The 26,763-nt window shown below is 51.3% G+C and overlaps 5 protein-coding genes and 1 non-coding gene across 6 annotated transcripts; 1 reads left to right on the top strand and 5 right to left on the bottom strand.

Moving 5' to 3' along the window:
* Positions 1-6,347: 6,347 nt before the first annotated feature.
* On the bottom strand, positions 6,348-8,567 carry STEHIDRAFT_48469 (WD40 repeat-like protein; the record flags this gene model as incomplete). Its single annotated transcript, XM_007299201.1, has 3 exons — positions 6,348-7,211; positions 7,371-7,731; positions 8,170-8,567. 3 exons carry the CDS (start codon positions 8,565-8,567, stop codon positions 6,348-6,350), a joined length of 1,623 nt encoding a protein of 540 aa, XP_007299263.1.
* A 34-nt stretch (positions 8,568-8,601) lies between these two features.
* Positions 8,602-11,426, bottom strand: STEHIDRAFT_137120 (uncharacterized protein; the record flags this gene model as incomplete). Its single annotated transcript, XM_007300081.1, has 9 exons — positions 8,602-8,648; positions 8,702-8,786; positions 8,850-10,342; positions 10,398-10,422; positions 10,497-10,517; positions 10,588-10,635; positions 10,687-10,825; positions 10,884-11,017; positions 11,079-11,426. The coding sequence occupies 9 exons, from the start codon at positions 11,424-11,426 to the stop codon at positions 8,602-8,604; spliced, it is 2,340 nt and encodes a 779-aa protein (XP_007300143.1).
* A 2,311-nt stretch (positions 11,427-13,737) lies between these two features.
* On the bottom strand, positions 13,738-17,493 carry STEHIDRAFT_165727 (uncharacterized protein; the record flags this gene model as incomplete). Its single annotated transcript, XM_007300080.1, has 2 exons — positions 13,738-16,991; positions 17,050-17,493. The coding sequence occupies 2 exons, from the start codon at positions 17,491-17,493 to the stop codon at positions 13,767-13,769; spliced, it is 3,669 nt and encodes a 1,222-aa protein (XP_007300142.1). The 3' UTR covers positions 13,738-13,766.
* A 246-nt stretch (positions 17,494-17,739) lies between these two features.
* Positions 17,740-18,626, top strand: STEHIDRAFT_165726 (Erg28-like protein; the record flags this gene model as incomplete). The annotated part of the gene is made up of 5 exons (XM_007300079.1): positions 17,740-17,758; positions 17,811-17,948; positions 18,013-18,103; positions 18,207-18,325; positions 18,406-18,626. 5 exons carry the CDS (start codon positions 17,740-17,742, stop codon positions 18,459-18,461), a joined length of 423 nt encoding a protein of 140 aa, XP_007300141.1. The 3' UTR covers positions 18,462-18,626.
* A 413-nt stretch (positions 18,627-19,039) lies between these two features.
* On the bottom strand, positions 19,040-19,110 carry STEHIDRAFT_t60. Its single transcript has one exon. It is a non-coding gene; the product is annotated as a tRNA-Gly (tRNA).
* Positions 19,111-19,957: 847 nt separating this feature from the next.
* STEHIDRAFT_153054 (uncharacterized protein) lies at positions 19,958-23,029 on the bottom strand (the record flags this gene model as incomplete). Its single annotated transcript, XM_007300078.1, has 4 exons — positions 19,958-22,626; positions 22,706-22,778; positions 22,832-22,881; positions 22,957-23,029. 4 exons carry the CDS (start codon positions 23,027-23,029, stop codon positions 19,958-19,960), a joined length of 2,865 nt encoding a protein of 954 aa, XP_007300140.1.
* Between the last annotated feature and the right edge of the window lie 3,734 nt (positions 23,030-26,763).

Genomic DNA, 26,763 nt, shown 5'->3' with positions numbered 1-26,763 from the left:
ATATCTGCTGCGTGCTATCAAATACTGTTCCGTCACCGACAGTTTGCATGCATGTGGCGGCCCCGAGGGAGTCGAGCATTCGTCAACATTAATGATCAGCATGCCCGCCATCCTTTTCCCGTCACGAATCCACTAGAACTCCAAGCACGCACATCATCCCGGACATTCGTTCGTTGATCTCCCGATTCACACTGCTCATCTATACAGGACGGACCAGAACAGACAATGATCCTTCACCACGCCACCCTTCTGAACATCTCGTACTACACAATGTCGATCCTTCCATTCCCCATTGAACAACGACGATACGACAACCTGGCCTCCCTCGTCAACGCTTTGATCCTCCCCGTCCACACGCCCTTCCTAAACACCCACCGCCTTCCTTCCACACAGTCAACATGCTTTGCAAGTGACGAGTCCCCAATGAGTCGAGATTTTGTCACCCTCCACCCTTCTCTCTTCATGAAACCTAATCCTATACGTTATCTCGGACCTTCAGTCGTTGATCATCCTATATATCGTCAAGTATACAGATAACGGTCCTCTTCCACGCCACCCTCTTGTATACTCGACCCCTCCATTCCTCGTCAAACAACGACAATAAGTAACCCTCCCTCCCTTGTCAACGCTTTGATCCTCCCAGTCCACACACCACCCACCCTCAGGCTCGCCTCATCCAAGTCACCGCCTCCAAGAAGTGAACAGCACGTCACATCCAGATGATTCCCTCTCACACAACCGCAGAAGTACGATTGGTCCTGGACCGTGGACTGTCTTAGGCTGACACAGACGTCAACATAGTTAGTGTCACCATACTCGAAAACCTCCGCTGTCTGTCTGATGGTCCATAGTCACTCTGCGCACAGAGTCCCTCTTCGTCCCCCTACACATACTTACCTTCCATAGTATAATATTATACTAAGGACCGCTCCCTCATTTTGCATGTGGCTCAGCATGCCCGCCACCCTTCTCCCGTGATGAATCCACTAGAACTCGAAGCACGCACATCATCCCCGATATTCGTTCGTTGATCTCCCGATTCATGCTTAACTGTACCGAACAGGCCAGAACAGACAACGATCCTTCACCGCGCCACCCTCCAGCTCTGGTACTCATGACTTACCGATCCTTTCATTCCCCATCAAACAACAACCTAGCCTACTTCGCTTTGATCCTCCCCGTCCACACGCACTTCCTAAACCCTCGCCGCCACCACCACCACCACCACCACCACCGCCTCTACACGCTCCACATGCTCTGCAGCTGGTGAGCCTCAAACGAGTCGAGATTCAGTCAATTAAATAATTAGCTCGTTCGGTATCCTCCACCCTTCTCTCGACATGAAACCGAATCCCGTACTCTACGAACTTACCAGAACTGGAGGCGCCCATATCATTTTGAACGTTCACTCGCTGATCGTCCGATTCATTTCACTGCCTGTATACAAACGATAGTAGAGTCCTACGCCACGAATGTACAATAAACTTGTAGCGCCACCCTCCTGAGTACCCGATCCTTTGCATTCCTCGTCAAACAACGACGGTAGAACAAGTAGGCCTTCCTTGTCAATGCTTCGATCCTCTCCGTCCACACGCCACCCTCAGGCTCCTTATCCGAGTCACCGCCCTCGAGAAGTGAATAATACGCCACCGTGACGACAGAGCATCAGGGCCTCTTTTCGAGTATCCTCAAAGACGCAAGGTTCACCTCGAAGCCCGAGCCGGAAGAACCCCTCGCTCGACCACGGCATAGGACAGGAAGGACCCCTCCCTTGACCACGTCGTGTTGATGTTTGATGGTTGCGTGTAAGTATACTTACTGGACACTGCCTTGGTGGGATGTGGTGCGAAAACGGATGAGGTGAGCGAGGGTGAGCGCAGTTCTTTCTCGAGAGTGCATGGAATAGTATTGCCATACTGATTCTTTGCAGACACAATGGCTAGACATCAAAACAACGATTGAGGATCCTCGCATCCGCACCCACCATCGTTCCGTATCGTATCGTCAGTGCCGACCCAAAAACACGCACCCCACGCCCCGCATCCTGACAAAAACGGCTCGTCAGGAGACGTAAACGGATCGTAGAATGGAGATACAATATATACCTCATTTTCGTCGCATTAAGTACAAGGTTTGTGCGGTCTGCCAGTCAGTCAGCCAAATAACGAACAGTAAACACATGGTACACGCATGTCTCCGTAACAGGGGACTCGGACTCGTGCAACAAGCTTTTAAACTTAACTTAGGTAGCTTCGTTTGACTGCCTGTGAACGTTCGACGTGAACTGTGGTGGCGTCAGCGAAGAGGTTATAAGCTGGTGCGAAGAACTCCTTTGTGATTTCCTTTTCGTTCGGTGACCCGAGAGACTCAACCGTCAACGGAAAACGGACGCTCGTTACTCATGCACGAGCCTGATGGCACAGAATTCAGGTGAATGATCCTGTCATGAAGCTCTCCGACTGCCCGTGTAAGAAATTCCATCCCGCCAACACGGCTCACTGCCAATCTCCGTCCCGCATGCATGGAACCCACAATACTTCAGCACTTCAGAATCTAGGTACCTCGCTGATCAGGTTCAACAGCGGCGCTGGTCCGTGTTCGATGAATCACGACTCGCACTCGGACGTTCTTTCTTGTTATAACTTGTTCAACACAGAGTCTGGCAAGTGGTCTCAGAGAACGAACGGCATTGACGTGGAATGGGTCCCGCGCCGATAAATCACTACATACACTAAGTATACACCGCCTCTTGAGACCGCGTCAATCCCGATGTAGTAGGTCAGAACAGACGCTGACGGTCCAGACAGCGATAATTTGTAGATGAAGTGGGAGACTTATGTGTGCATCAGTTCGAGGATACTCGGGTTTCGTCCGAGTCCAGCAAGCTAGTCTGAGTCTGATCATCGACGTCAAAGATCAAGGCCATCTGCACAGCATGCCTCGATGCCGGCGTCGAGACCGACAGATGCCCACCAACATCACCACTCGGACTCGGGTCTAAATACGCTGCCCACGGTGTAAGACAGACGCAACATACTCGTGTCGGTGTTCCGGATGGATCGGAGGCACAGTTGGACCTGATCGCGGATTGTAGGTGGTAGTGTAGTGCAGATGAGGCGATTACAGCGCCGTACAGCCGTACATCGATACAGTTGCATCTACCAGCTCTGGGGATGTATTCTAGTTGACGGTGTTAGGCCCAAAATAGGATCTGTGCGAGATATAACAAGCTGATGAGTACGCCTCCAGAGCGCTACCGTAATGACTCAGACCTCGTCGAAATGTCGGCATCGGCCACAGGATTCCCTCCTCGCAAATCCTAGGACATCCCTACCTTCTGACAAAGTAGCGGCGATAGTCGACCAATAGCAAGGACAAGGACGATACGGGCGCTCGAGCGATGCTAGCTCAATCGACTACGCAACACGAGCGAGGTCGTAGGCAGTGCTATAAGCTTCACGATATCGATGATGTCGATCTCGATACGAAAGTATTTGTAAAGTGTCCACACGCAAATCGCGGTAGATGACTTGGATGACTGGGACCCTTTGGTTCTACACTTCTGCGAAGTGACGAAGGCAGTGTCTACTGTGCATGAACGAGAACGAGTCCCAGGTTCCTAAATTGAAGGCGCAAGTCAATGTTCTGTCAGAAGAGCATACTTGTTGCCCCTTCTGCGCAATGAGAACATGGCTACCACATACCACTGGCCGAAGAAAACCGAATGTCAACATAGCTTTGCGCGCGTCGGTGGTTCTTCCTGAGATTAAGGAAGAGCCCCTGCCTTTTTGCCGAGGAGAGATTGTACTGGGGGTAGAGACGCGCTGCTACAGCGCATACATCACAGCCAAACTGTAGCTAGGCTTAGGCCACGCCGCTCATGCCAGCGCATACACATCACCTATAAACCAAACAGATCCGCCGAAACGACGCGTAAGTTGCTAATCGGTCGGCGATCGGCATGCACTCACTCTCCGTAACGAAATGCGAACTCCCAGAGCAATCAAGCGATACGATTGCCAACGCAGCGAGCATAGCCCTAAACTTGTTTATCAGTAAGACTGACCATGTTCCCGCGACTGTCCTGACCGGGTTTCTAGATCGCGAGCGTGCGATTGGAGAAGGTCAAGTGTCTGTCATTTAATGCTGTGCGCGCGAGAAAAAAATGGGCACATAGCCGGTGCTCGAGAGGTAGAAGTGTCTGGCCTGGAAGTTACGCAGCAGATGACTTTCGGAGTTCAATCCACTCCACAAGCGAGCAAGAAACCCCGCAATTATCGGCGAGTGTTGCCTAGTGGAGAGGACGAAAGACGAGAGAAGACTTGAGGAGGCCTCCTGCGTCAAGGTGGCTATTGCGATCCAAACATGAATCATCTTCAGTGAGTCCGGATGACGGCGAGCACTCTCTCTCCGCGAACAGGATATGCAGGCATTGAAAGACACGGTGTGTTTGTTACTACTAAGCCATGATCTGACTCGGAATACTACATGCCACCAGCGTGCCTTTCTGGACACCGAAGATGGAGAATACTCCGTTTGAGGCAGACCTTGCTGCAACCCCGACCAACCCTTTAGGCACCACGTCTGACGATGTTCTGTGCGATAGTTCACAGAAAGCGTGGCAAAAACGACTGCGGCTACGCCCACGGAGGACTCGAGGAAAGCCTGTCTGCCAAAAGCTATGCAACTCCATCACGGATTCCCGCCGACGTTTGCAATTGATTGTACCGAATAAATGGTGGCGCAAGGTGGCCGTGGGTTAACTGCAGTTATATTGCACTTGAAAACACTTATTTACGCTGAAACAGGTTGTTAAAGCTTAGAAAGCTGTGAAATGTTGGATTGGCTTGGGATCAGCCCCATATCTAGACCGGCCGAGCTCGGCCGGAATCGATGCGTCACCAAAGAAGGTGCAGTTTGGGACTCAGCGTGGGACTTGCCAGCGCACTCATTATTTTCTTGTGCGGGCTGAATCCCTTTCGAGTTGTACCACCATCATCCTCTCTTCCCCCACGTCTGAAGCCTTCGCTGGTCACTCTATCTTCAGCTCCAGCCTTTACTCTACGATGGCCAAAGCCTTTTCTTTCACATGGCGCTATACGGCTCGGATGCCCTTGGACTAGGTTCGCGAGGCGAGCGCGTGTTGACGCGACGGTGGCAGGTGGAGTCCGTTAGCGTTGTTGCGTTCGTTTCGTTCCGTCCCTGTTTGTTTCCCTGTTCGCGCTCGCTTTCGTCCCTTTCCACATCCCCTCCGCACAAGACGAAGCAGACACTGTGCTTCGTCTTTGGACCAGGGGATGACATCATCAATTTACAGCGTGAACGTCGTACGCGACGCGCTGTCGTATGCGGGCAACTACCTACATTCGTACCTCATCTTGAGCACCTTTACGCACACTCGCATCTCATGTCCGATGCCAGGAACTACTATATGTTTCTTACTTTCTTTGGTCTCGTCTCGTCTCTTGCTGCTGTTGCCCGATCTGTATAACGCCCCGCCTGTAATTGCTACCGCGGCCCTCTATGCTTATGTACCACTGTGTACTGTAGCGCTACCCAATCCACAACGCGATTGTCCGCGAACGGTTCATTGCTCGATTACGCTGTCAAAATGGACACTCGAAAGTACAACCTGGGCTGAAGAGATGTGACCCTCGACAGATTTTGGGGGCCTATAGTAACTTGGGCACCTTTGCTATAGACCTTGCAATATGTGAATGAGCACGATAACCCAATTCACTTGTTGTAGGAGTATTTCAGCGATTGGATCACATATATGACCTTGCGAGCGAAATATATGACCTTGCAGGACTCGGCAGATTTCCGTGATGTCGGGGAAGACACGCTCACCGCATTCAAACATTTCTTCAGGACTTTGGACGAGGGGAACCGAGGACTTTACAGTTTTCGCGAAGTGCAGAGAGAAGCTCGATAACCCGAAGAGAAATATAGGAGCCTCCAGCCTGATGAAGAAACACCAGCCAAAAGCTAGTTGTCAGTGATCATGAACAAGTTCAACGTTCTTGTGCAGAGATCAATGCGCTGGAAGTGCTGCGCCCTGCCACGTGGACTCCGCGTGAGCGCGCTGCCGATAAGCCGGCGAGACGTTGTGTTTGCTTCGAGCCGCCATCACGTCGCAGGAAGAAGGTGTGTCGATAATATTCATGTACCATTCACACCGACTTGCAGCAATAAGCTCAGATTCCATGTGCAAGTAACTTCAGACTAGTAAGTATATTTTCACAAATCAAAGACACAGACAGAAAGATTCTCTCATACAGACATGAAATCAAAAACAAAATCAGACAAGCTATAGAAATCAACCAGGTGATGTCACGGCTATAATTCTAAGTAGATTTGGGAGTATAACACTCAGTCCAGGCTGTACCATATTTGAAACGACTGAAATCGATTGTATAGTTGTTTGGTCGGTTGAGAATAGCTTGACACCCTGGCCAGCATATGCTGTCGCGCAGATAATGAGGAAGCCAGAACAGAAGCTTCCCATCTTGATCCACAACCCATGCTGATGCCGTAGTAAGTGGCTTAGAGATATCACTGTGGAGCCATGATAAAAAGGGAGAGGCAGGAGGCATATCTGTAGTATCCTTCAAAGCAGGAGTGCTGGTCCCTGATGATGGACCTGTCACCACATCATTGTCACATTTAACATCCCAGATTCTGATAGTGCCATCTTCTGAGCCTGATGCAACCCTCTGACTATCAGGAGAAAAGGCAACAGCATGGACATATCCTCTGTGCCAAGGGAATACATTACGGATCGTGCCACTAGTAGCATCCCAGACACGTACTGTCTTGTCTCGAGAGCAGGACACAATCGTCCTTCCATCTGGAGAGAACTTAAAAAGTGTGATTATATCTGTGTGACCCGCTAGAGATGGCATTATCTCCTCACCACCCCCATCAATGTCCCATCGCCGGATAACATGCTCTCCAAATCCAGCACTGGAAATGGCTGTTTTCCCATCAGGAGAAAATTCTAGGCAAGAAGCCCCCCTTGAATCCTCTGCTAAAGATATGTAAGATGTTCCATCATCATATACATCCAATGTACAGCGAATGGGATCTTCCAAAAAGCTGGTGAGAACAGTCCGCCCATTGGGTGAAAGTGCTAAAGCAGTGGGCGAGTGGCGTGAGGAAAGGATATCATGGAAATCTCCAGTTTCAATATCCCAGATATGTATATCAACCTGTTGATTTCTGAAGCCAAATCGCACATAAGTGCAATATAAAACCTTTGATCCATCTGAAGAGAAAACAATGGGATATCCAGGGGTTAAAAGTGGTTTGGACTCAGGAGGCTGTATGAAATTGACTTGATGTTGGAGGTTCCAGATGCCAGCAGTGACACATCGATCAGTGTCTCCAACCATGGCCACCCTTCCATCCGACATATAGGTGACAGCATTAATAGTGCCCACATTCCCTAAAAAGGGTAGGAGCACTTCACTTCTGCTTTCACAGTTCAAAATATGGATAGAACTATCATTGATACTGCTAAAAGCAATATTTAATCCATCAGGAGAGAAAGCAAGTGAGGTGATACTGCCACTATATCCTGATGTCAATGACAATGAGTCCTTATCACTTCCTACATCCCAAATGCGAATTGTGTCATCATAAGAAGCAGATACAACTCTTGTTTCATCAGGTGCAAAAGAGATGGAATAAATTGGTTTTGTATGCCCTATGTACAAATCTAGTACATTCCTACCCTTCTGATCTGTCCATATCCGCCGCATGATGTGAGAGTCACCAAAGGCTAATGTTGTATAGATGAACTGGCACCCGTCAGATGTGATGGCTAAGTCATTATGCTGTAGCTCGGTATGATTACTTATGCATTTTTGCTCGGCACGAGCACGTATGGAATATATACTAGAAGTAGTTACTGTCACTCCACTTTTCAAATCACAGATTTTATAGCAGTCTGCTTTGAAAACATCACTGATGACTTTCTGTCCATCAGGGGAGTATGCGAAGAATGAGGAGTAGGTCGAAGTCTCAATCTCTCTCTCTAGCTCTATATCCCATACTGTCCATACAGAACCACCTGGGCGTAAAGTCCTCTCATGGCAAGTTGCAAGACTTCTTCCATCAGGTGACAACTTCAAAAATTGTTCATTGATATAGACATCGCTCTTGAACTTGACTTTTTTTGTCACTTCATCAGAATAAAGATCCCATATGCAAATATCACTGCCTTTGTCATGGCCCCAGGATATATAGATCACACTTTCATTGGACAGGAAAGTAGCTGAGCTAACATAACGCCTGTGGTGCTTGCATGGCTGTATAGTCTCAGTCCCATCCAAGACACTCCACACCCGCACAGTACAATCCCTGGAGCTTGAGACAAGCATAGTTCCATTAGGTGAGAATCTCAAAGATTTGACAGTCATACTGTGGCCGGTAGATGTCCACTTGATCTCACCACTCTGAATATCCCATAAGTGTATATTGCCATTGCTAAAAGTGGCGGCAAGGAACTTTCCATCAGGAGAAATTTGCATCATTTCTGCTACACCATGACATGGTATAATCATAGAACAAGGATCTGGGGTTGAAGAGATTGGAGGATCACATGTCAGAAGATTTTGAAACTGGAGCCTGGAATGCTTTGAGCACTGAGATGTCATAGGTGTGAATGCAAGGGCAGAGATGTAGACATGTGCAACACTTTCACTGATTGGCTCTCTGAAAGCAGTCAAGAAGGTATGTATATCTTGAAGCAATGCTGCAAGATCTGGGCTGTGTTTCATAAGCTAAAATAAGTAGGATGTGTCAGTTTGTTATACAAGTTAGAAAAAAAAGAACATGCTACATACATCAGAGTAAGCAATGACCTTCCTGAGCTTTCTGGCTGCAAAATCGACCATGGAAAATACACTGAGAACTTCAACCCAGTACAGGAACGTGGCTTGTAGACACTTTCTAAGTGTGAGGAATATCCTGGAGCATTGAGTGGAGGCAGTGATATGATCCTGCCAATAGAAGCATGCATATGCAACCTCCATGGGTATATCAGCTAGCTGCTGATCTTGGTTACGCACTGATGAAGACAAAGCCCCAGCAATATTGAAACATAGTCTCGAAGACATTACTGTGAGGCACCCTTCTGCCAGGTCAAGATGTGCACTTCTTGCATCAGTGAACCACACTTGGTCATGACACCCATCATCACGCAGGTAATCTGAAAAAGATGCATGGAAGGTTGAGATGAAATTTGACTCATCATCTGGAATATCAATGAGGGAATGCAGAGCACAAAGAGCTGTGCGGATCTGGCGAGAAGAAAGCCGAAGAAGACATCCTAGTTCCAGCACCGTCATATTATTTCTTTCAGATACAATGGCAGCAAGGCATCGTCGAGTAGCTTGAGCCTCATCTGTCTCAAGGTTTTGGAATGCATCGTTCAGGACAAGAGCATAGACTGAGTAAATTGGCTGCATAGCCTTCGTAGATAGCATAGGTCGAGTGAGCAACCGATCCAGACGAGTTTCCGGGTCCGGGCCTCCTGCGATATACTTGACAGCTGTGGATGCATAGACAAAGAATCTCTCCGCATTCTGGGAGAGCATGGAAATCTGTGATTCGGTCGGCCAAGTTGACGTTTCAGAGCTCGAGAGGATATTGTGCAAGTGCCCTATGTCTGATAATTTCTTTTTCAGATAAAGCAGTATGTCACCTTGAACTACCGCTTCATCAACATCATGAAGACGAAGCACAAGTGGGTATGGTGAAGATAATATCTGGCTGATGTGAGACTCTGGTCTGCTCGTGATGAGGAATTTGATTGGTAGACTTGGAACATTGGTCATTAGAATCTGCACCAATCTTTGCGTATCCTCGTGGTCCTCACATTCATCGAGTGCATCTATAATAAAGACCATCATAGGTGCAGTAGGAGCACCAAACGCAGACGAGATCGATGTGCCGAGCAGTGATTCAAATTGATCATCGAGAGTCAAATTCACGGGCTGTGACAATGCAAGGTGCTGTGTGCGTGCAGCTCTGAAGTCAGGATAGAGACTGGCGAGAAAGTCGCTCAGAGATGGTATTATGCTCCTGACATCCCGTTCTTCGGGAGATCCATCTCGCGAGCATAGGAAATAGCCACCCAAGAGCCTCAGCTCGAGAAGTCTGCGCACAAGGGAGAGCGCAATGGTACCTTTTCCCGTACCAGCCATGCCGTTGAGCCAGAAGATATGAGAAGCGTCAGGATCCATTGCCCACGCTTGGAGATCCTCAAGAATAGTGACGCGGGTCCCAGGAAGGCACTCATTCTTCTTGGGTATTCTGCGAAGCTTTTCCAGGATCTCTGAGGTTGCCGTGATTGTCAATTCACCAAATTATCATGTGATGAGTGTTCTTACCAGTCTCGACGATCTTGTCCACGGTCTGATAGCAGAGATAGAGTTGATTTAATAGAGCGCAAGAGACAGGTGAATTGCGGCATTGGAGAACGTGCTCACCTCTTGAATGGATTTGACATCCTATCAGACGGTCAGAAATCTGCAAGGCAAGATACGAGTTGAATGTGTGTGTGTGTGTATGTGAACATACCTTCTGCGTCTCTTCTGAGAGAACGCTCGTGCGTGTTGTGACGTCGAGCTGGGACAGAGAAATAAGACATTGCTGACTTGGAGAATGAAGCTGACGTACGGTGTAAAGGTCTGCAAGATTCTTGATGTTCCGAAACGCCTCCATTACAGCTTTCTCGTCGGCAGGTGCTGTAAGTGCCCGTTTCAACATACCGTTACCAAGGAGTGAACGGAGTGCATTGGTTTGGGCATCTATAACTCTGAAGGAAGCGACTTCGATAAGTCTTCTTTCAGTATAAGTCACCCACGTTCACTCACTCGCAGACGTGTCCAATCCGTTCATCTAGCCAAGTCGACTCCGTTGACCCGGTCTTGTGAGATTGAAGGATCGAGACGATCAAGTTAAAGGTCTGAATAGCGCCCTCCAGGTCCTGATGAGCACCCCGGACCGTCTAACGTGTATCAAATGTTATGAGCAGTCAATCTCGAACATGAGAAGTGAGTGGGGCGTACACGGATTCGCTTCAAAACCTCGAGTAAACCCGCTGAAGCAGACTTGAGTGGAGGAAATACATCGGAACACTCCTTCACCCTCTCAATGACATCTATCAGCATATTGATGCCCATGTCGACCGGCGAGTCATCATCGTCCGTTGGTACAAGATTCTGATACGGATTGGCGGGCATCAGGGAGGCAGGGACAGGTGTGACGATGGCCGGGTTAGAAATCGTCGATGGAGCGGCTGTCGGAGCAGGACTACCCAGAGCCTGATACGTGCTAGGTTCGGGCGTGCGCTCTCGAGAGATGGACTTGACGGCGTCCCATAAACGGCGGAGTCTCTTCCTTAGTAGTAAAGCCATCGCAAGAATGAGAAAGGGGTGGGACGTTTGAAATACGAGAGTAAGCAGTCAGTGCAGCGAGTCGATGAAAGAGCAAGTAGCGGTCGAGTAAGACAGCGTTTTGCGAGAAAGCTAGCGGCGGTCCACCAAGGCGACACGGGCGATGATTATCGTGAGACGACTTCGCCAGTGCAGCGTGGCCTGTGGGAGCCATAAGGTTACAGGAAGGAAGGAAGGGCCCAGGTGAGGTGGTTTACCGTTTACGACCCAGGTTTCGCTTTAGAGCAATGTACGCTGAGTCCTGAAGGGCTCGTCCAGAGTTGTTCACTGGTATCTAAAGATGCGAATTTCCCTTGTTGACGCCACATCGCCACATCAAAGGCCACGCGGCCCTGTTGACTAGTGTCTGAAGGCGGGATGCATACTGGTTAGGAGGTTCGATCCCAATGCGTACAAATTTTGGGCGAAAAGCCCTCCATGTCCGATCGCAAAAGTACAAAGACTGGGCCTTTTTTCAGCAGTGGTCCGATCCCAAATGCTGACACAAGCTAATCTTTGTATCTTAGGTTCGATCCACGTACGCACAAAAGCGAGTGAAAGTCATTCTTCCCCAGCTTCACAGTGGGCGAATCTCGACATTTTTTGTCCGCGACACACATTTGCGCAAAGGCAATCTCGAGCGCGCTGTCCTCGTCAATGAAGTTGCACTGAAAAACAGTGTTTTTACTCGCTATCGGGTCCCAAGTACACTTTTACACCGCGAATAATAGCGATGCCTACATTGCATGCAGGGCCCTCTTCGCAAACGATGGTTCGATCCGTTGTGCGTACGAAAGTCTTTGAAAAGCAGGGAGACCCGATCCGAACGCGTACATATGAGGCGCCAACTTTTGTGACAAATTTCGCCCAAATGCTACATTTAGGATCGAACCTCCGTACCAATATGCATCCCGCCTGTGTCTGAACTGTCTGAACCTGTCGGAACTCGTTCAAACGTGAAATATGTATGTGGTAGCACCACCACTGCCGTGTCATATTCACCAGTAGCAAACTTCAGCGTCGAGTGGACCTAGTTTTGTGAGCCCAATTTCTTTACGTGTTTTGCGACCCTTTGTGACATTCATACACATCAGCAGACTCAATTTGCCCGTCGTCGCAAGAGTCACTTCGAGTCAATGCTAGCAGCAACTTGTAGTCGTGGGCGGACGTCGCCAGTCCTCGCAACGACCGCTTAGCCCAACTTTTGAGTAGATCTTCCTCCATCCCATGTCTACGAGAATAACGGAAGTCTGAAAAGTTCATCTCGTACTCATCAAGCCTCAGGACTAAGCTCATAACTTGACTTTGCGACACCGAATTAGGACAAAGTTCGACGGATCACCAGTAACCCCTCGAAGTATGGATATTTGAGTAACGAAGATGGGCCACGCCCTAGCGCCGATCTGGTCGAAGTTGTAAGGCAGCCCAAGATGCGTCAGAAAGATAGAAGGAAGGACAAAAAAGCACAGAGACGTACGTGAATCTCCGAACAGAATAGGACTTCTCAACAAGGCAACGAGAGGTATACAATCCCGCATGTGAGCATCGAACACTGAGAGCTGCTGGACGCTGCAACAAACGTTGGAAGGACGCCGACCACTGTCATCCGGCAAAAACCATGCCAGAAATGGGCGCAAATCACAACCAGAGGCCGTCGAGAACACAGTAAGCCAAGATGAAGTAGCAGCGACCACAAATCCCACAGACAAACCTCTGCGTGAACATCAATGCACAACTCACCTGCGGTCGCAGAAGGCAGGATCACTGAAAGAAGCTCTCACGCATGCTTTGTACGGGACATCTGGTGGATGGCGACAGTGGACAATCAATATACACAGTCGAATCGAAAACAAAACCAAAAAAAGAAAAGAAAAGAAAAGGGCAATGCTCAACGCTTGACGGCTGATGGTCGACGAGAACGAATACGGAATACGGGGTCAAGGCGACCGGAAGTGAAAGAGAAAGAGAAAACGATGGGAGGCGCGGAAATTTGCCGTGGCCTTGACAGAAAAATGCAGAATGATGCTGAGGAAATGAAAGATGAGATGTAGGCGTGTGAGCGGATGTCAGATGTAAACAACAGTCAGGTCAGAGGGAGAGAAGGACAAGGGACGAGTGATGATCAATGAGTCGATGGAGAGAGGAAGAAGGGAAGAAGGGACGCCACGGCAGGGTATAAATGAGACAAGATATCTGCTTAGACAATAAACTAGATTCACAGACAAAACACAGAAGGAGAAATCAGAAGAAAAACGAAATGAATAAAACCCACGCCAACAAAACCGAACGTCCAAAAAATGCCATACCTGCCCCACCGCCTTTCTAATCCCCACCCGCCCCACCCCTCCTCGGCGTCTGGTTCTCCGCCGCCTTAACACCCTCCGTGATGCCCTTCATCCTAGTCCTCTCCGCCTCCATATGCCTCAACAACATCCCATCCAACCTAATCAACGACTCCCTCTTCGACGTCCCACTCCTCGCACTCTCCATCGACGACCTCCTCGGCGGCCCCAACCTCGTCCCCACACCCACACCCGTCCCCGCCCCCGTCCTCATCACACTTCCCGGCAACCACCCCCCACTTCCCCCAATAGTCCCAATAGACGAACTAGCCCCCACCGTCCCCATCGACGTCGACACCTCCATCCCGCGCTCCCCCAACAACTCGTCCTCCGGCGTCGCCGGCCTCTGCAAAAAGTCCAAATTCGAAACCCCCTCTCCCTTCCTTTTATTAAAATACTGAGCCTTCTGCGGCACATTCCCCACCGGCTTCCTCTTCTCCGCCGCCACCAAGCTCGCGATATTTGGCGCACGGGACGACGACGATTCGCTCGCTCTTGGTGCACCGCCTCCTCCAAACCCACCGCTGAGAGACGGAGAGGAGACGTTCGGCGAGGAGTGGTTTCGGGTTTGGAGTTGGAGGAGGGAGGACATGGATAGAGGGGGACGCATGGCGGTGGTCGAAGAGGGACCTGCGATAGGCCCAGGACTGGGCGGAGGAGGGTATGTAGAATATGCATAAGCAGATGGAGGTTGAGGCCCTGTGATCGTCGTGGCTCTCGTCCTCGTATAATCATCCCTTCTCTCATCCACATCACTACCCATCCACGAAGTGCTCTCCTCCTCCGACTCGCTACTCTCATCTAGACTCTCCAGATCGTCCATAACATCCGGATGCGTCTGTATATAATCGAAGAACTCGAGCGGCGAGTTCATAGGTGGCGGCGCGCTCCGAATAGCGGGGTGATTGAGTGAAGGAGAGGTGATCTGCAACGAAGATAACGGAGAAGCGCGGGTCCGACGGCCAGACATTCCTCTCGGCATGACTGGCGCCAACGACGCAAAGTCGTCGACATCAGGGAAGGGAGGTGTAGTAGGATCCGGAGCAAGAATATCGATATGCATATCCACGGTGGCGCTCTCCGTGACATCCATAGCGGACTGGTAATTCGAGTGTCCCTGCTCGGATGAAGCTCTGGAGGTCAGAGAAGGCTGGGAGCTCGAGGCCGTGGATACCGAGCGAAGAGCGGAATGACGAGGAGGGGGTGGTCTGAGCGTATTATTGAGCCCGAAGGAAGAAGACGAACGAGGCGGAGCCTCGTCCAGCGCTGTTCTAAAGGACCTCGAAACGGAAGAGACACTGGCGTTCAAGTTCGCATTGGCAAACGAAAGCCTCGATGTTGGCTCATGCATACTGTCGGAGCTCGCGTTCGCGCTCCGCGTGATATGTACAGAAACAGAGACCTGTTCAGGGTCGAAAAGCGCGTCCTGGAAGGCGGACGCGGTGGGCGACGGCTGAGAAGAATCGGACTCTGTATGGCTGGGCAAGGAAGCTGCAAAGGAAGGACGAGGATTGTATTCTGACGGTCGAGGGAAGGGTCGGTCTTCCGAGGACGCGCGAGATAGACTTGAGCTGCTAGTGCGGCCCGAGGATGGTAGTCTATCGTGGTTGAGAGTGTTGTCGGGACGGCCTAATGGCGTTAGGCGACCCATGGGAAGAGGTGGTGGCGAGAATCCTTTACGTCCCCGTGGAGAGTCGCTATAGGACCCATGCAGGACAGGAGAAGACATCGCTTTGCGGAGTGCGTGTGGCGAGGCAACCCCTATGTCGTCATCTGATGATGGCCGCAGTTCGACCTGGGAGGATGGACTGCCAAGCGCCTTACTTCGAGGAGCGGGTGCGAGAGGAATAGCAGGTATGACGGGTGATTCAGCGCGCTGGGGAAGAGCGGGAGAAACTGCTTGACGTTCTGCGAGGAACTTTCGTGGCGGGGTCCATCGACGAGGGCTCTTAGACGTCCTACGTTGTTGTGGAGACCGAGTACTCTCTCTTGCATAGTTCTCGGGAGTGAGAATGGGTTGACCAACGACGTTCCTCGCCTCGGGAGCAGAGACCGTCGAGCTACGGGGCGGAGACGGATCGACGGGAGTTCTTGCCAACGGGCTTGATGGTGTGGGGGACTTGAGGGGCGGAGACATAAGTGATTCCGTGGCCTCTGAGGGTGTAAGCGAGTGTCCAACAGCATCCTGTAGCAGTTTCTTCCGCCACGACTCCTCGGCAGAATCAAGAGACCACAAGCCACCTGAAGAATCGGAATGTTTCGGAGGTAGACGGTCAGCGAGGACCGCAGCTCCAACAGACTCCTCGATTCCGAGCCCATGCATTGCCGAGGTCTGAACCGCAAACAGAGAATCGGGTGAGAGTACAGGAACGTCGACGGCATCCGTAGGATCTATGACTTCGTCGAAAGTAGCGACCGTATCCATCTGAGCGTCTTGGGTAGCCCTCTTCATATCCTCCTCCGCCTGCTGAACGGCAAGTTCGAGATTGTCTACCTTCTCACGCACGACCGCAACGCGACCCGCGCGATCTTGCGGAGTTGACAACGGTGACCGAGGTATAGGTTGGGAACGGACGGGCTGGCCGCTTTGTGGCGCTATCCACCCAGAAGCAGTGGTCGAGTCAGAGGTGGTCCTGAGCACAGGTCGGTGTTCTATAGGTGGCGAAGGTTCAGGAGTTGTAGCTTTCGATTTCGACTTGCCACGGAAGAGATCGAAGAAGCCCGTCTGTTTTGATGGTTTCTTCTGCAATTGCGGGCGGGGCGAGGCGAGATCGAGAGGGGAGGGTTTGGAATGGGCGGGTGGAAGGAAGTAGTTATTGTTGACCATGAGTCGGAGGCGATAAGCCACATCGTCCGTTTTGAACGCAAGGAGGTCCTCCTGCTCTGCCGAGTCCATCGACATCACGTGATTTGACTGGAAGTGGTGGTCGAAATCGGAAGGTGGCGAAGGTGGCCAATCGGTTCCGGAGGCCGCGGAGGCGGTGGACGAGGAAGGAGGGTAAATCGAAGAAGAATTGCCAGACTGCTCGGTCAATATGGAGTCGCGGGCACGGTCGCGGGGAAGAAAGATGGAGTTGTAGGGAGGCATAGGATGCATGCCACTGTGGTTTGGAAAGAGCGGACTGGTTGGATCTGATAAATTAGAGGACTGTATGGAGAACCTGTACTCGCGCGGCACACTCGAGCAACGCTTTCGAGCCTTGGACTAAGCGGTAACGGCTATCAGACGGCGGCCACCGCACACAGAACATGGTAGGCCATACCTCTCTATCGTCACGCCCAGCTCTTCCAATGCGCGGGTCGTCCAGCTCCTCCGATGCCCTCTGCTTCTGCGTCTCCTGCGCCGCTATCTGCTGAGCCTGACTCTGCGTCTGTGGAAATTCGGCATGGGAAGGCATTGTGGCCACTCTCATTGGAGACCGCGGTGGCCGATTCGGCTGATACATTGGCTGGGGCGAGGAGGGCATTGGCGGCGCATACGCATCCGCTGTGGCCGGTCTTGAGCTGGTGGGTTGCTGGACGCGAGGGGCAGAGGTGAGTGTCCTTGAGCGAGTCCTTGTCGCGGGTCGGCGAGTGAGCGAAACGGTGCTTCGGCCGCTTGCGCGCGAGTCGGAACGGGCCACAGGCGCTTGCATCGCGAGCTCACCGTCAGAGACAGCGACGGGAGAGGCGGCGGGATGGAGAACCAAGGTCGGCTCGAAGGCCATGGCTGCCAGTGTTGCCGTCGTCGTCGACGGTCGCGGTCGACATTCAACTCGTCCGACAGTCCGCTATCAAATATTCGTAACTTCCTCCCGCTTAGCCTTCTTTTCCACCGAATTCTACCCAAACAGCGCCCGGCCCGCCTCGCACTCCTTCCCATAAAAGGCCCCCCCTGGCTCGACGTTCCTTCGTTCCTGGTTGCACACACGGCTCAGTTCGACATCTCCATCTTCTCATCGCATAATTTCACCATGGCTTCGCTGTTGGACTGTACGTCGCTGCTGCACATGTCATCTCCAGTGTCTGATCCTCCTGGTGCCAGACATCCCCTCAGGCCCAGGGTACCTGCCCAAATGGCAGCTCTTTGTCGCTGCCACTGCCCTTTTCAACACAGTGCAGAACTTCATGACCATTAAACTGACATCTAAAATCTACAACACCGTTCCTCCTAATGCTCCAGGCAAGTTCCATCAGTTGTTTTCGCTAAATCGGCGTTGCTGATGCACAACCGTCGTCTCCCCCAGTAACTGCGCTTCAAGCACGTACGTTTGCGGTATGGACACTGCTCTCGACCATCGTACGTGGATACTCAGCGTACCATATCGACGAAAAACCGTACGTCTTTCTCGCATCGCAACAACGTGCCGAACATTGATCCTGTCATCGTTATATGGCCGTTGACATATCGGTGATTGACATATTTGCGCTCGTGTTTTAGCATCTATGACATGGCCATGATCACCTACCTCGTCGCCTTCGCCCACTTTAGCTCGGAAATCTTCATCTTCCGGACTGCAAAACTTACCGGACCCGTCATGAGCACCATCCTCGTGTCCAGTCAGTCTCGCCCTTCCTCTTCCTGCCATACCTACGGTTTCATCGCTAGATGCTCATCCTCGTTTCCGTGCCTCCTACAGCCGTGTCCATGACATGGATGATAACCCAGTACGACTTCTACGTGAAGCAGTCATGATCTGACTCCACCCCGGCTTCGTCTCCTTGGTCTTACTTGGGGTTTCTTGTGAACGCTTCAAGATACTGCTACTCGTACAACTCTGGAGCTGTCTCCTCCGTTCTTGGATGGACTCGTATCTACTTGAATATCCATAATTGCTAATTTATCGGCTACCTTTGATACTCGCATCGATCCTATCTGGACCTTAGAGTTCCTCGGGATAGACGAAGGGTAGGAACTTTTACTGCATCTGTTCTAGCTATACCGTGTTGTCAAAAGGGAAACAGTTGTCCCTCAATGATCGATGCCATAGGGTGACCGCCGTCTGCAATCCCTGGTTGCGGCCATCTCGTACAGCCGTTCGCAGCATCGCAGCATCGCACTGGCAAAGCCCACGTGTGGTTCAAGATCAATATGAACTGCTCTTTTTACACCAGCATCCAACATTCTCTTTACTGTCCGAGCGCGACCGCAACTAAACACAGCTTGAACAGTACTTTGTGACGAGTGCGTGTACTCTGTGATTTTTACTGGACCGAAAAACTTTGCCCATACGCGTATGCACGTACAAAAAGGGGAAATTTAAGAAAACCACCTGCATTAAGAGGGAATCGAACCCCCGGCGGGTCGATGGCAACGACCCAGGTTACCACTACCCCATTAATGCCTGTCTTTGTCCTCCAATATGGTATCTATAATATGTATCATGCAGCATTTCTTCCTGGATGCTCATAACTCCAAACACTTGACCTCGGGGAGCGGCTTGCACCCGCCAGGGAATAACCACACTTTCGCGTTCAAGTTGTTCGCTAAAAAAACACGCATTCTATTATACACGAACGAAATTCGAACACGGAGTCCTAGCGATGTAGTACTGAAACACATTTGCGCACCAACTTTTGTACTTGTAAATATAGATATAACAGAGAACAGATTGATAGCGGGAACAGAGGGAGGAGAACAGAGACGAAGTCCTTCCGAATCCAAGGGAGTTCGGGGGAAATTTGGGAGATCAACAAAGAAAAGAAGAAGGAGAAGGAGGAGAAGAAGGGGTAACTGGGGGCGCAACCACCGACTCAAATGAGGGAAGGCGCAACACAAAGCAACGAATAACGCGTCGAAGACATGGTTAAAAACAAAATAAGACAAGGAGAACGAAGGTCGAAAGTTGCAGAAAAGAGGGAAAAGGATACAAAGAGGTGGAGAGATTTACAAAAGTCGAAAGTCGAAAAGTTAGAGGGATCGCGATGAAGGTCGAAAGAGGAGCAAAAGGCAGGAATGCCTGAGAGTGGCGAAGACGAAGAAGTAAGATATTAGTGTAGATGTGAATTCGAAGAGAGTTGTTTCCAGTCTGAGCCTGAGGGATATAGAGTCGTCAAAGAGTCGTGAGTGAGTCATGAAGCCGCCACAAATACCGTAGTATGCCATACACCCCGCCGCCTCCCCCCTACGAGGCCATAAAAATAAACACCTGATACCACATCACACCTCCCATTACCCACACGGGCTCCCTTCTAAAGCACCCTCAACACAACCTTCTGCCCACACACCGCCACCGCGCTCTCCCACTCTTCCTGCGTCTCAAGCGGCACCAACCTCGAATTATCCGCCGACGCCACACTGCTCACAGTCGACATCGTGCTCCCCCTCCTCTTCCTCCCCTTCGCATTATTGTCCGCATCGCCGAGCGCCGAAGGAGCGCCAGGAACGACAGGAGGTAAGAACGCCACCTTGAATGTCTCTGGGAGCGGCAACCCTTCCTGCTTCGCGAACTTTTCGTAGAGACGTTGATGGATTTCTGTGAACGGTGTGGAGCGCGAGGTACGGAATGAGACGATCGCATCGTCGAGGGCCGCTTTGACGATCAAGAGGCCACCGTCTTCAGGCCATTGAGATAGGTTGGTAAACGTTGGAGAGGCCGGATCGAGTCCACCGTTCCCGTTGTCAGGGGCAAATAATGTTTGAGCACCGGGGGAATGTGGCATAGGGGCAAGTGATGGAGCAAGCGAGAGCGTGGAGAACCTGAAGGCGGCAGAGGACCTGTCGGGAGGACTGGGGAACTGGTCGATGTCACCTGCACCTAGTTCGAGCCCCATGCCATCGTCAAACTCGAACTCGTCCAAACCGTCACCGCCGAACTCATCCTCCGGAACGTCTTGTGAGACTAGCCGTGGGTCGTCTGCACCGGAAATAGATTCACGCCGGGGTTGTTGAGCTCGTTCCTGGCCCTCCCGAAGATGCGTATCTGCGTGGGGCGTCGACGCCGAAGCCACGAGATGTGAATCCTCAGACTCCGCGCCCGAAGAAGGTTGAAAGTATGTATCCATCAAATCCTCGTCTCCCGCATACGTTTCCTCCTCCGGCACAGCAAAGCTCATAGTCATACTCATGGGCATAGGCTGGCTATGACTCCTCGGCCTCCGTTTCGTAGACCCACCAGACAACGGACGGCGAAGATTCGCACCAGCACCGGGCGTGCTATGCGAAGGCCGATGGAAAGGCTGAGGAGAGATTGACCGTCGATCCCGACTGAGGCTCATACTATCGAGGATATCAGAATCGACACTACTCCTGTTGAATCTCGAATTGACGGCCGAAAGAGGGACTTGTTGCTGGCCCGCGCTGAACGGCGTCGGTGGTTGAGCGAGTGGGAGCTCCATGTACGGAATATCCATATCGCAGGATTCGGCGAATGAGCCGGCGGAAAGTGGGCGAGATGAACGGGGGCTGAGACCAGGCGAGGTCATGTACGAATAAGATGATTGACCGTCTTGCATGGAGAGATTCGAGAGAGCGATGGAGGAGGGACGGGATGAATTTGGATCAGCTGTGGCCGCAGATGACTTCCGACGGTGATGGCCTAGTTCTGGAGCCGTGGAAGGATCGTGATCTTGGTTTGGAGGTTCGCTGTCTCCATTGGGGTTCGTGTCTTGGAAAACGATGCCTTTACGGTGACCAACGACAGAAGCGGAAGAGTGGGCGCGAGGACGAGGGCTATGCGGTGGTGAAGAAGGAGCATCTGCTCCTGCTGCAGGTTGTGATAAAGGCGATGATTCCAATTCAGAATCCTCGGGAAGAGACTCGAGACCTCCGCGAAGATGAGACTGCGGCTGGGGAGGTGACCTCGGGGTTTGCTGAGACTTGTTTGGTTCGCGCGTAGAACTCGAGAGAAACAGAGGAAAGTCTTCTTCCATATTGTACGCGCTGTGGTTGTTCCTCGAAGAATGATTGAAGGTCTTCGATGAGCGTGTACTTGTATGATGTGAAGGTCTCGCGGACCTCGGAAGACTAGCAGTGCTGTTCGGCGCTAGAGTCGAGCCGGATGAGGTAGTGCTCTTGCGGGGAACGACCTGAATCTCGTCATCGGAAAGTGGCCCAACATCGCCATTCGTCTGCTCGATACGTGAGTGCGCTGAGTTGGGGTTCCTGACCCGACGTCTTGAACCTCCGTCCGAGTCCGAAAGCGACATGCTCGACGCTGAACCCGCAGAGTTTCTCCTCGGTGACCGTGTGGCCAGTGGCGACGGATGGATTCCTGAAGAGTGCGAAGAACCGGATGATGAATGTGTCGAGGCGATGTCGGGAAGAGTGTCCGGAAGGGAAAGCGAGACATTTGACGGAGAGAAGTATAACGAGAATGCATTGCTTCCTCCGATCGACGCTCTCGAACCACTCGATTTCTTCGTCAACAAGTCGTTGTCCCTCCTCCAATACCCGAAAAAATCCCTCAGAACACGATCATCCCTCAGCTCTCGTATCAAAGCAGGCACATCGTCCTGGAAGAAAGCATGGATGAGAGCCGAGAACTCTTTGTGGCGTTGGTCAATAGTACTCTGACTAGGCCTGAACAGCGTCCCCTTCTTCGACAACTTCGGCAGGTAATCGTGCACGTTCTTCGCTACTGATTTTGGGTCGGGCCCGGGCGGCAAAGATTCGAAAGAGGCCGCACGGTCGTGGATGTACATCCCGTTCTTCTTGACACCCTTCCCTGCGGACAGTCTTTGTCGCTTTTCGCGTGAGCGAATCTCGTATTGCAACTCGAGCATGTCCTGGAACCAGAGACAGTCTTCCCAGCGGCGCCAGACGGTGTATTCCGAGGTTGTGGCGATGGAGGTGCGGGATCGTGTGGAGGTGTTTTCTCGGTATATGGGTGATATGCGAAGACCATAGCTGTAGGCTCCGCCTGTACGTGTTTTGATGAGACGGTACAAAGATAGGGATGTTAAGGGTGTGACGTGTGGAGAGAATACGATCTCACGCACCTAATTTCTGGGGTGGCAGTACTTCGACACTGAAGTGGGCTGGAGCAGCGCGGTACACCGCTCTTTTGTAGTACTTTCATGCATATTAAGATGTGGTGAGGGTACAAGGATCAGAAAGACACTCACATCAGGCGGTGGTGGTCCAGGAGTGTCTCCCGGTAGCATGACCTGCGACACTATGAGTACGAAGAATCAACGAAACAAGACCTGAACCCAGACTGACCGGGAAATCGCCATTACTCATCCCATACATGATGGGCTAGGGTTCGGTGGCGCGGAGGTAGGCTGAAGAGTGATACCCGAGAGCAGGGAGGATGGTGCCATGGAGGGCAGCGTCAATGGAGTGTTGGTGAGTATACGTCGCTAATCACATGTGGGAGATGCTTGAGTTTCAAGAGCGAAACATACCGTCAAGATATGTCCAAGATCTGCCTTGTACGGACGCTACAGCCCCGGAAGGAACAAAAGGGTAGCACAAGAGTTACGAAAGGTCTCGCTCTCGTCCAGCTCAACTAGTCTGAGCAAAAAGCCAGCACACGATGGCCCAAGCGTTGTCATATCAGCGTGGATATTCCTGGTATGCTGCTGTCCATCCACGCACCTATTAACACTCCAAGACTTTACAAGACTCTACTCGCGAGCTGACGCCAGGGTATACGGACCAGAAAAGGGATCTGGCGGGCGCCTGTGTGACAGGGATGTCGTTGGATGAGAGCGTCGATGGCAAAAGCGAAAAGGGCGAGAAAGGAGCATTATTTGTCGGATCCTCTATTGTTTATCGCACCAAGCGCCATTGTCCTCGTGTCGGCCCCGGGCAGTTGGCCGTGCGAAGCGGGGCAACGCGTGTGATCGTTCCTTGTTTCGCCGTTCCCAGATCTTATCTCTCCCAACCCTCTTCCCGCTTTGGTCAACGGCCAATCAGAGAAGCCATCGATCGTACTGCGATCGCCCACCGGAAGTAAATCGTGATGCTGTATTCCATCAATCGCAAGCCTCGAGCTACGCAACAGCACTTTCGTCTGTTGCATTGCTTATCGGACTAGGAGGTCAGTGCATGAGACCCAGTAGTAGGTCCAAGCTTTCTCCAACATGTGCTACGACGCCACACAGGCACGTATCAGAGGAGGGTCAGGCCCGCAACGTATCATCAGCGCTCTCAATCACGCCTTCAGGCGCAAGGACGATCTCCAAGGTGCAAAATAGTACATCGATATCTTTCATTTACGCATAGGGGGTTGAGTCTGACCTATATAGGCCTACAACCAGATTGAAATGATAATGAGTCTTCGAGAATATCTCGAGCATGTGCCTCAATCAAGATCTAGAATGCAATCATAATTGCAGGGCAAGTCGTCAAACTGCGTCTAAGTCTCAAGACGTGACAAACCATGGCTATATCCTTTGAACGCTGAGATGATATAGCATCAAATCGACTTGTCTATGGACGCCCATACTTGGGCTTCCAACAGAAAGCAAAGCATTAGCGCTAGCCTCCATATGTGGAGGGCGTTCATCTCCCTCCAATGCTCCAGGCGTCCACCTGATCATGTCCAGTTACTCAGACCGAGTCACTACAGTTCTGATGCTCAACACTCCAATAATCAACGTTTTAACGCTGAAGGACCATTCCAAGACAACGATAGGTATTCTCTGTCCGAGCTCCCACCATCCCATCACAATCACAGCGTATTCAGATAAAGACACAAGCTCGCAAGAGCTCAAGTATCCATCGCATGCATCTCATCACATCCCACTGCGGTTGGTCTTCATTCCCATCATGCGCCCTCACCCATCAATACCATGTGCTTGAGCGCTCCTGCACAGCTCATAAAGAACTGTATGGCGGAACACAAGTATAAATATGGAGATTCAAAGAAGTCGGGAAAAGGGAGGGGATGGGAACGGTATGCGGTATAGCAGGTGTTAGAGAGAGAGATACGCGCAGTCATATGTACAGCTACATACGCTAGGCTTCGCTGCCGGTGCGAGTACAAGTGCGAGTGCTCCGGTGGGACTCCGAGTGAGAAAGACACCCAAGAGTGACGCCGGTTATCATGCATTATGATTCGGCGAAGCATATGCAGGAGTGTGGCGCCCCATGGGAATCCACGAAACGCTTGCGGGTGCGGGATGAACGGTTGTGCACTTGTTACTGCTGTATTTAGCGTCAACTAATAAGGCCGAAGGGTATGACGGTGTGTGTGTGTACTTTTATGGGCGCATAGTCTGTGACGGCGACGGCCCAAGGTGTCTAATCTTGCTCATGCCCCGATGGGAAGAAGGTATACAGCAGCCCGAGACGATTGCGAGATTACCTCGCCCGAGACTCAGATTCACGGATCGCGCTCTAGCTCCCTCCAGAGGGCGTAAATTGAACGGCAGGAAGGTTACCAGAAATGAAGTGTGACTCTGAGGGGCCGGAGAATCGTCGATGAGCGTTTCGTGCGGCGTAAGCCCGGCGAAGTCGAGATTTGCGCAACGGCACTGCTGCTGCAACAGTGTCAGGTATACCTCCGAAGCGCTTGTCCGTGCCATGGGAGAACGGGAGCTTGTTATAAAGTTTGGGTTAGATCGTGCGCCACGAGAACAGTATGTTCATGCATGTGCAGTAAGTGGTGCTCTGGATCTGGCTATACATAGCAGGAAGCAGACATGAGAAGAGATGAGAGATGCGGCGCGGAGGTAAGGTGAGGTGGACCTTCCAAATGGGTTCTACAGTAGCCTGTAAGGGCGAGTTTTGGTCAGCTTGGAGGTTATTTAAACGCAAGAAGGGAAGCAGGTTGGAACTCTGGGACGATGCATGAGATCTGAGAGTTGAGCCACGACTCATCGGTAACTTACATACCTTCTCAAAGATCAAAATATCGAGTCGATGTCAGATGCTCCGAAGTACTTTACAACAGGTCAAGTGGTTCTTAAGATCGAGACATTGGCAGATACGATGGGAGGTATATGTGCTTTATGGGATTCGAAGTGCGGGTTCCGAGGAGGAAGTCGAAGTCCCGTGTCGCCCCGATGCTTAGTACCGTTAGTACATACCGGGTTGAGAGATGCATTCTGCGACCACCGCGGCTGCGAACGATCACCTCCGCTACCTCCAGAAGGGAATTACTTGCATAGGGAACGAAGTCGGCCAATCGTGACGGATCATTTAAGAGTCTGTGAGGCGCAGTCCTTGACGCCGCATCTGGATGCGCACGACGCCTCGTGTGCGAGAAAAGTGGAGTGCGTGAGTTAGATCGAGAGAGATCCTAGCCAAACTTAGAAACCAATGAGTCTCGGTGGGTAGTTTGATCTTGAGAACGAATAACTTGGATGGCTGCGAAGATATGATCATCTGAGTCGAGATGACGGAACAGGACTCGGTGCTACGACGCGGCGGAAAGAAGGCCAGTGAAGCTCTCGAAGATTTGGACGCGAGTTAAAGAGTGTCGTCTCCAAAGGGGCTGGTTACCTCGTGTGCAGTAGGTTCACCTGAACGCGGTTATAAGTTAGTAAGCTATGCTCTGCCTCAAGCTCAAGCACAGGCTCGACGCAATTGTCTGGGTTTGTAACATTGGGGTTATCGTAGTGAGATGAGGAAGAGAACGCGTTGATGGCGTACCTTGAGGATACGGATGGCTTCGAACGCTGGAAGTATATCTGCTCCCAGTCCCAAAGTTAGATACGTCCTCAATATATGTATGAAGTTCAGGAGACACGCGTTCGTACCGATACTAGCGAAAAGCTAGAGTGCAGATCACTCTGTACAGATGGTACAAGAGGAATAGTATACGTACGCCACATGCGACAAGTCCGGACGATGACTTGAATATTGAAACGGTAAACATTATTGACAGCGTTCAATCTAACCGGGACCGACAGTGCTCAACAAACAATGCACTCACGCGGTGGTATGGTTTGATGTCTTGGTGCGAACCCGTCCTTTCCGCGCAAAGTAATATAGCCAAGTTGATGCGATGACAGGATCCCGCAAGCGTGATATATTGATGGCCACTTTGTCGCCTGTTCGGAATAAACAAAGTTGGGCCAAGCATCGTGGGCCACCGTCAAGAAAA

The sequence above is a fragment of the Stereum hirsutum genome (genome assembly GCF_000264905.1).
Source record: "Stereum hirsutum FP-91666 SS1 unplaced genomic scaffold STEHIscaffold_2, whole genome shotgun sequence".
Classification (NCBI taxonomy): Eukaryota; Fungi; Basidiomycota; class Agaricomycetes; order Russulales; family Stereaceae; genus Stereum; species Stereum hirsutum.
This window is presented reverse-complemented; position numbering and strand designations above follow the sequence as displayed.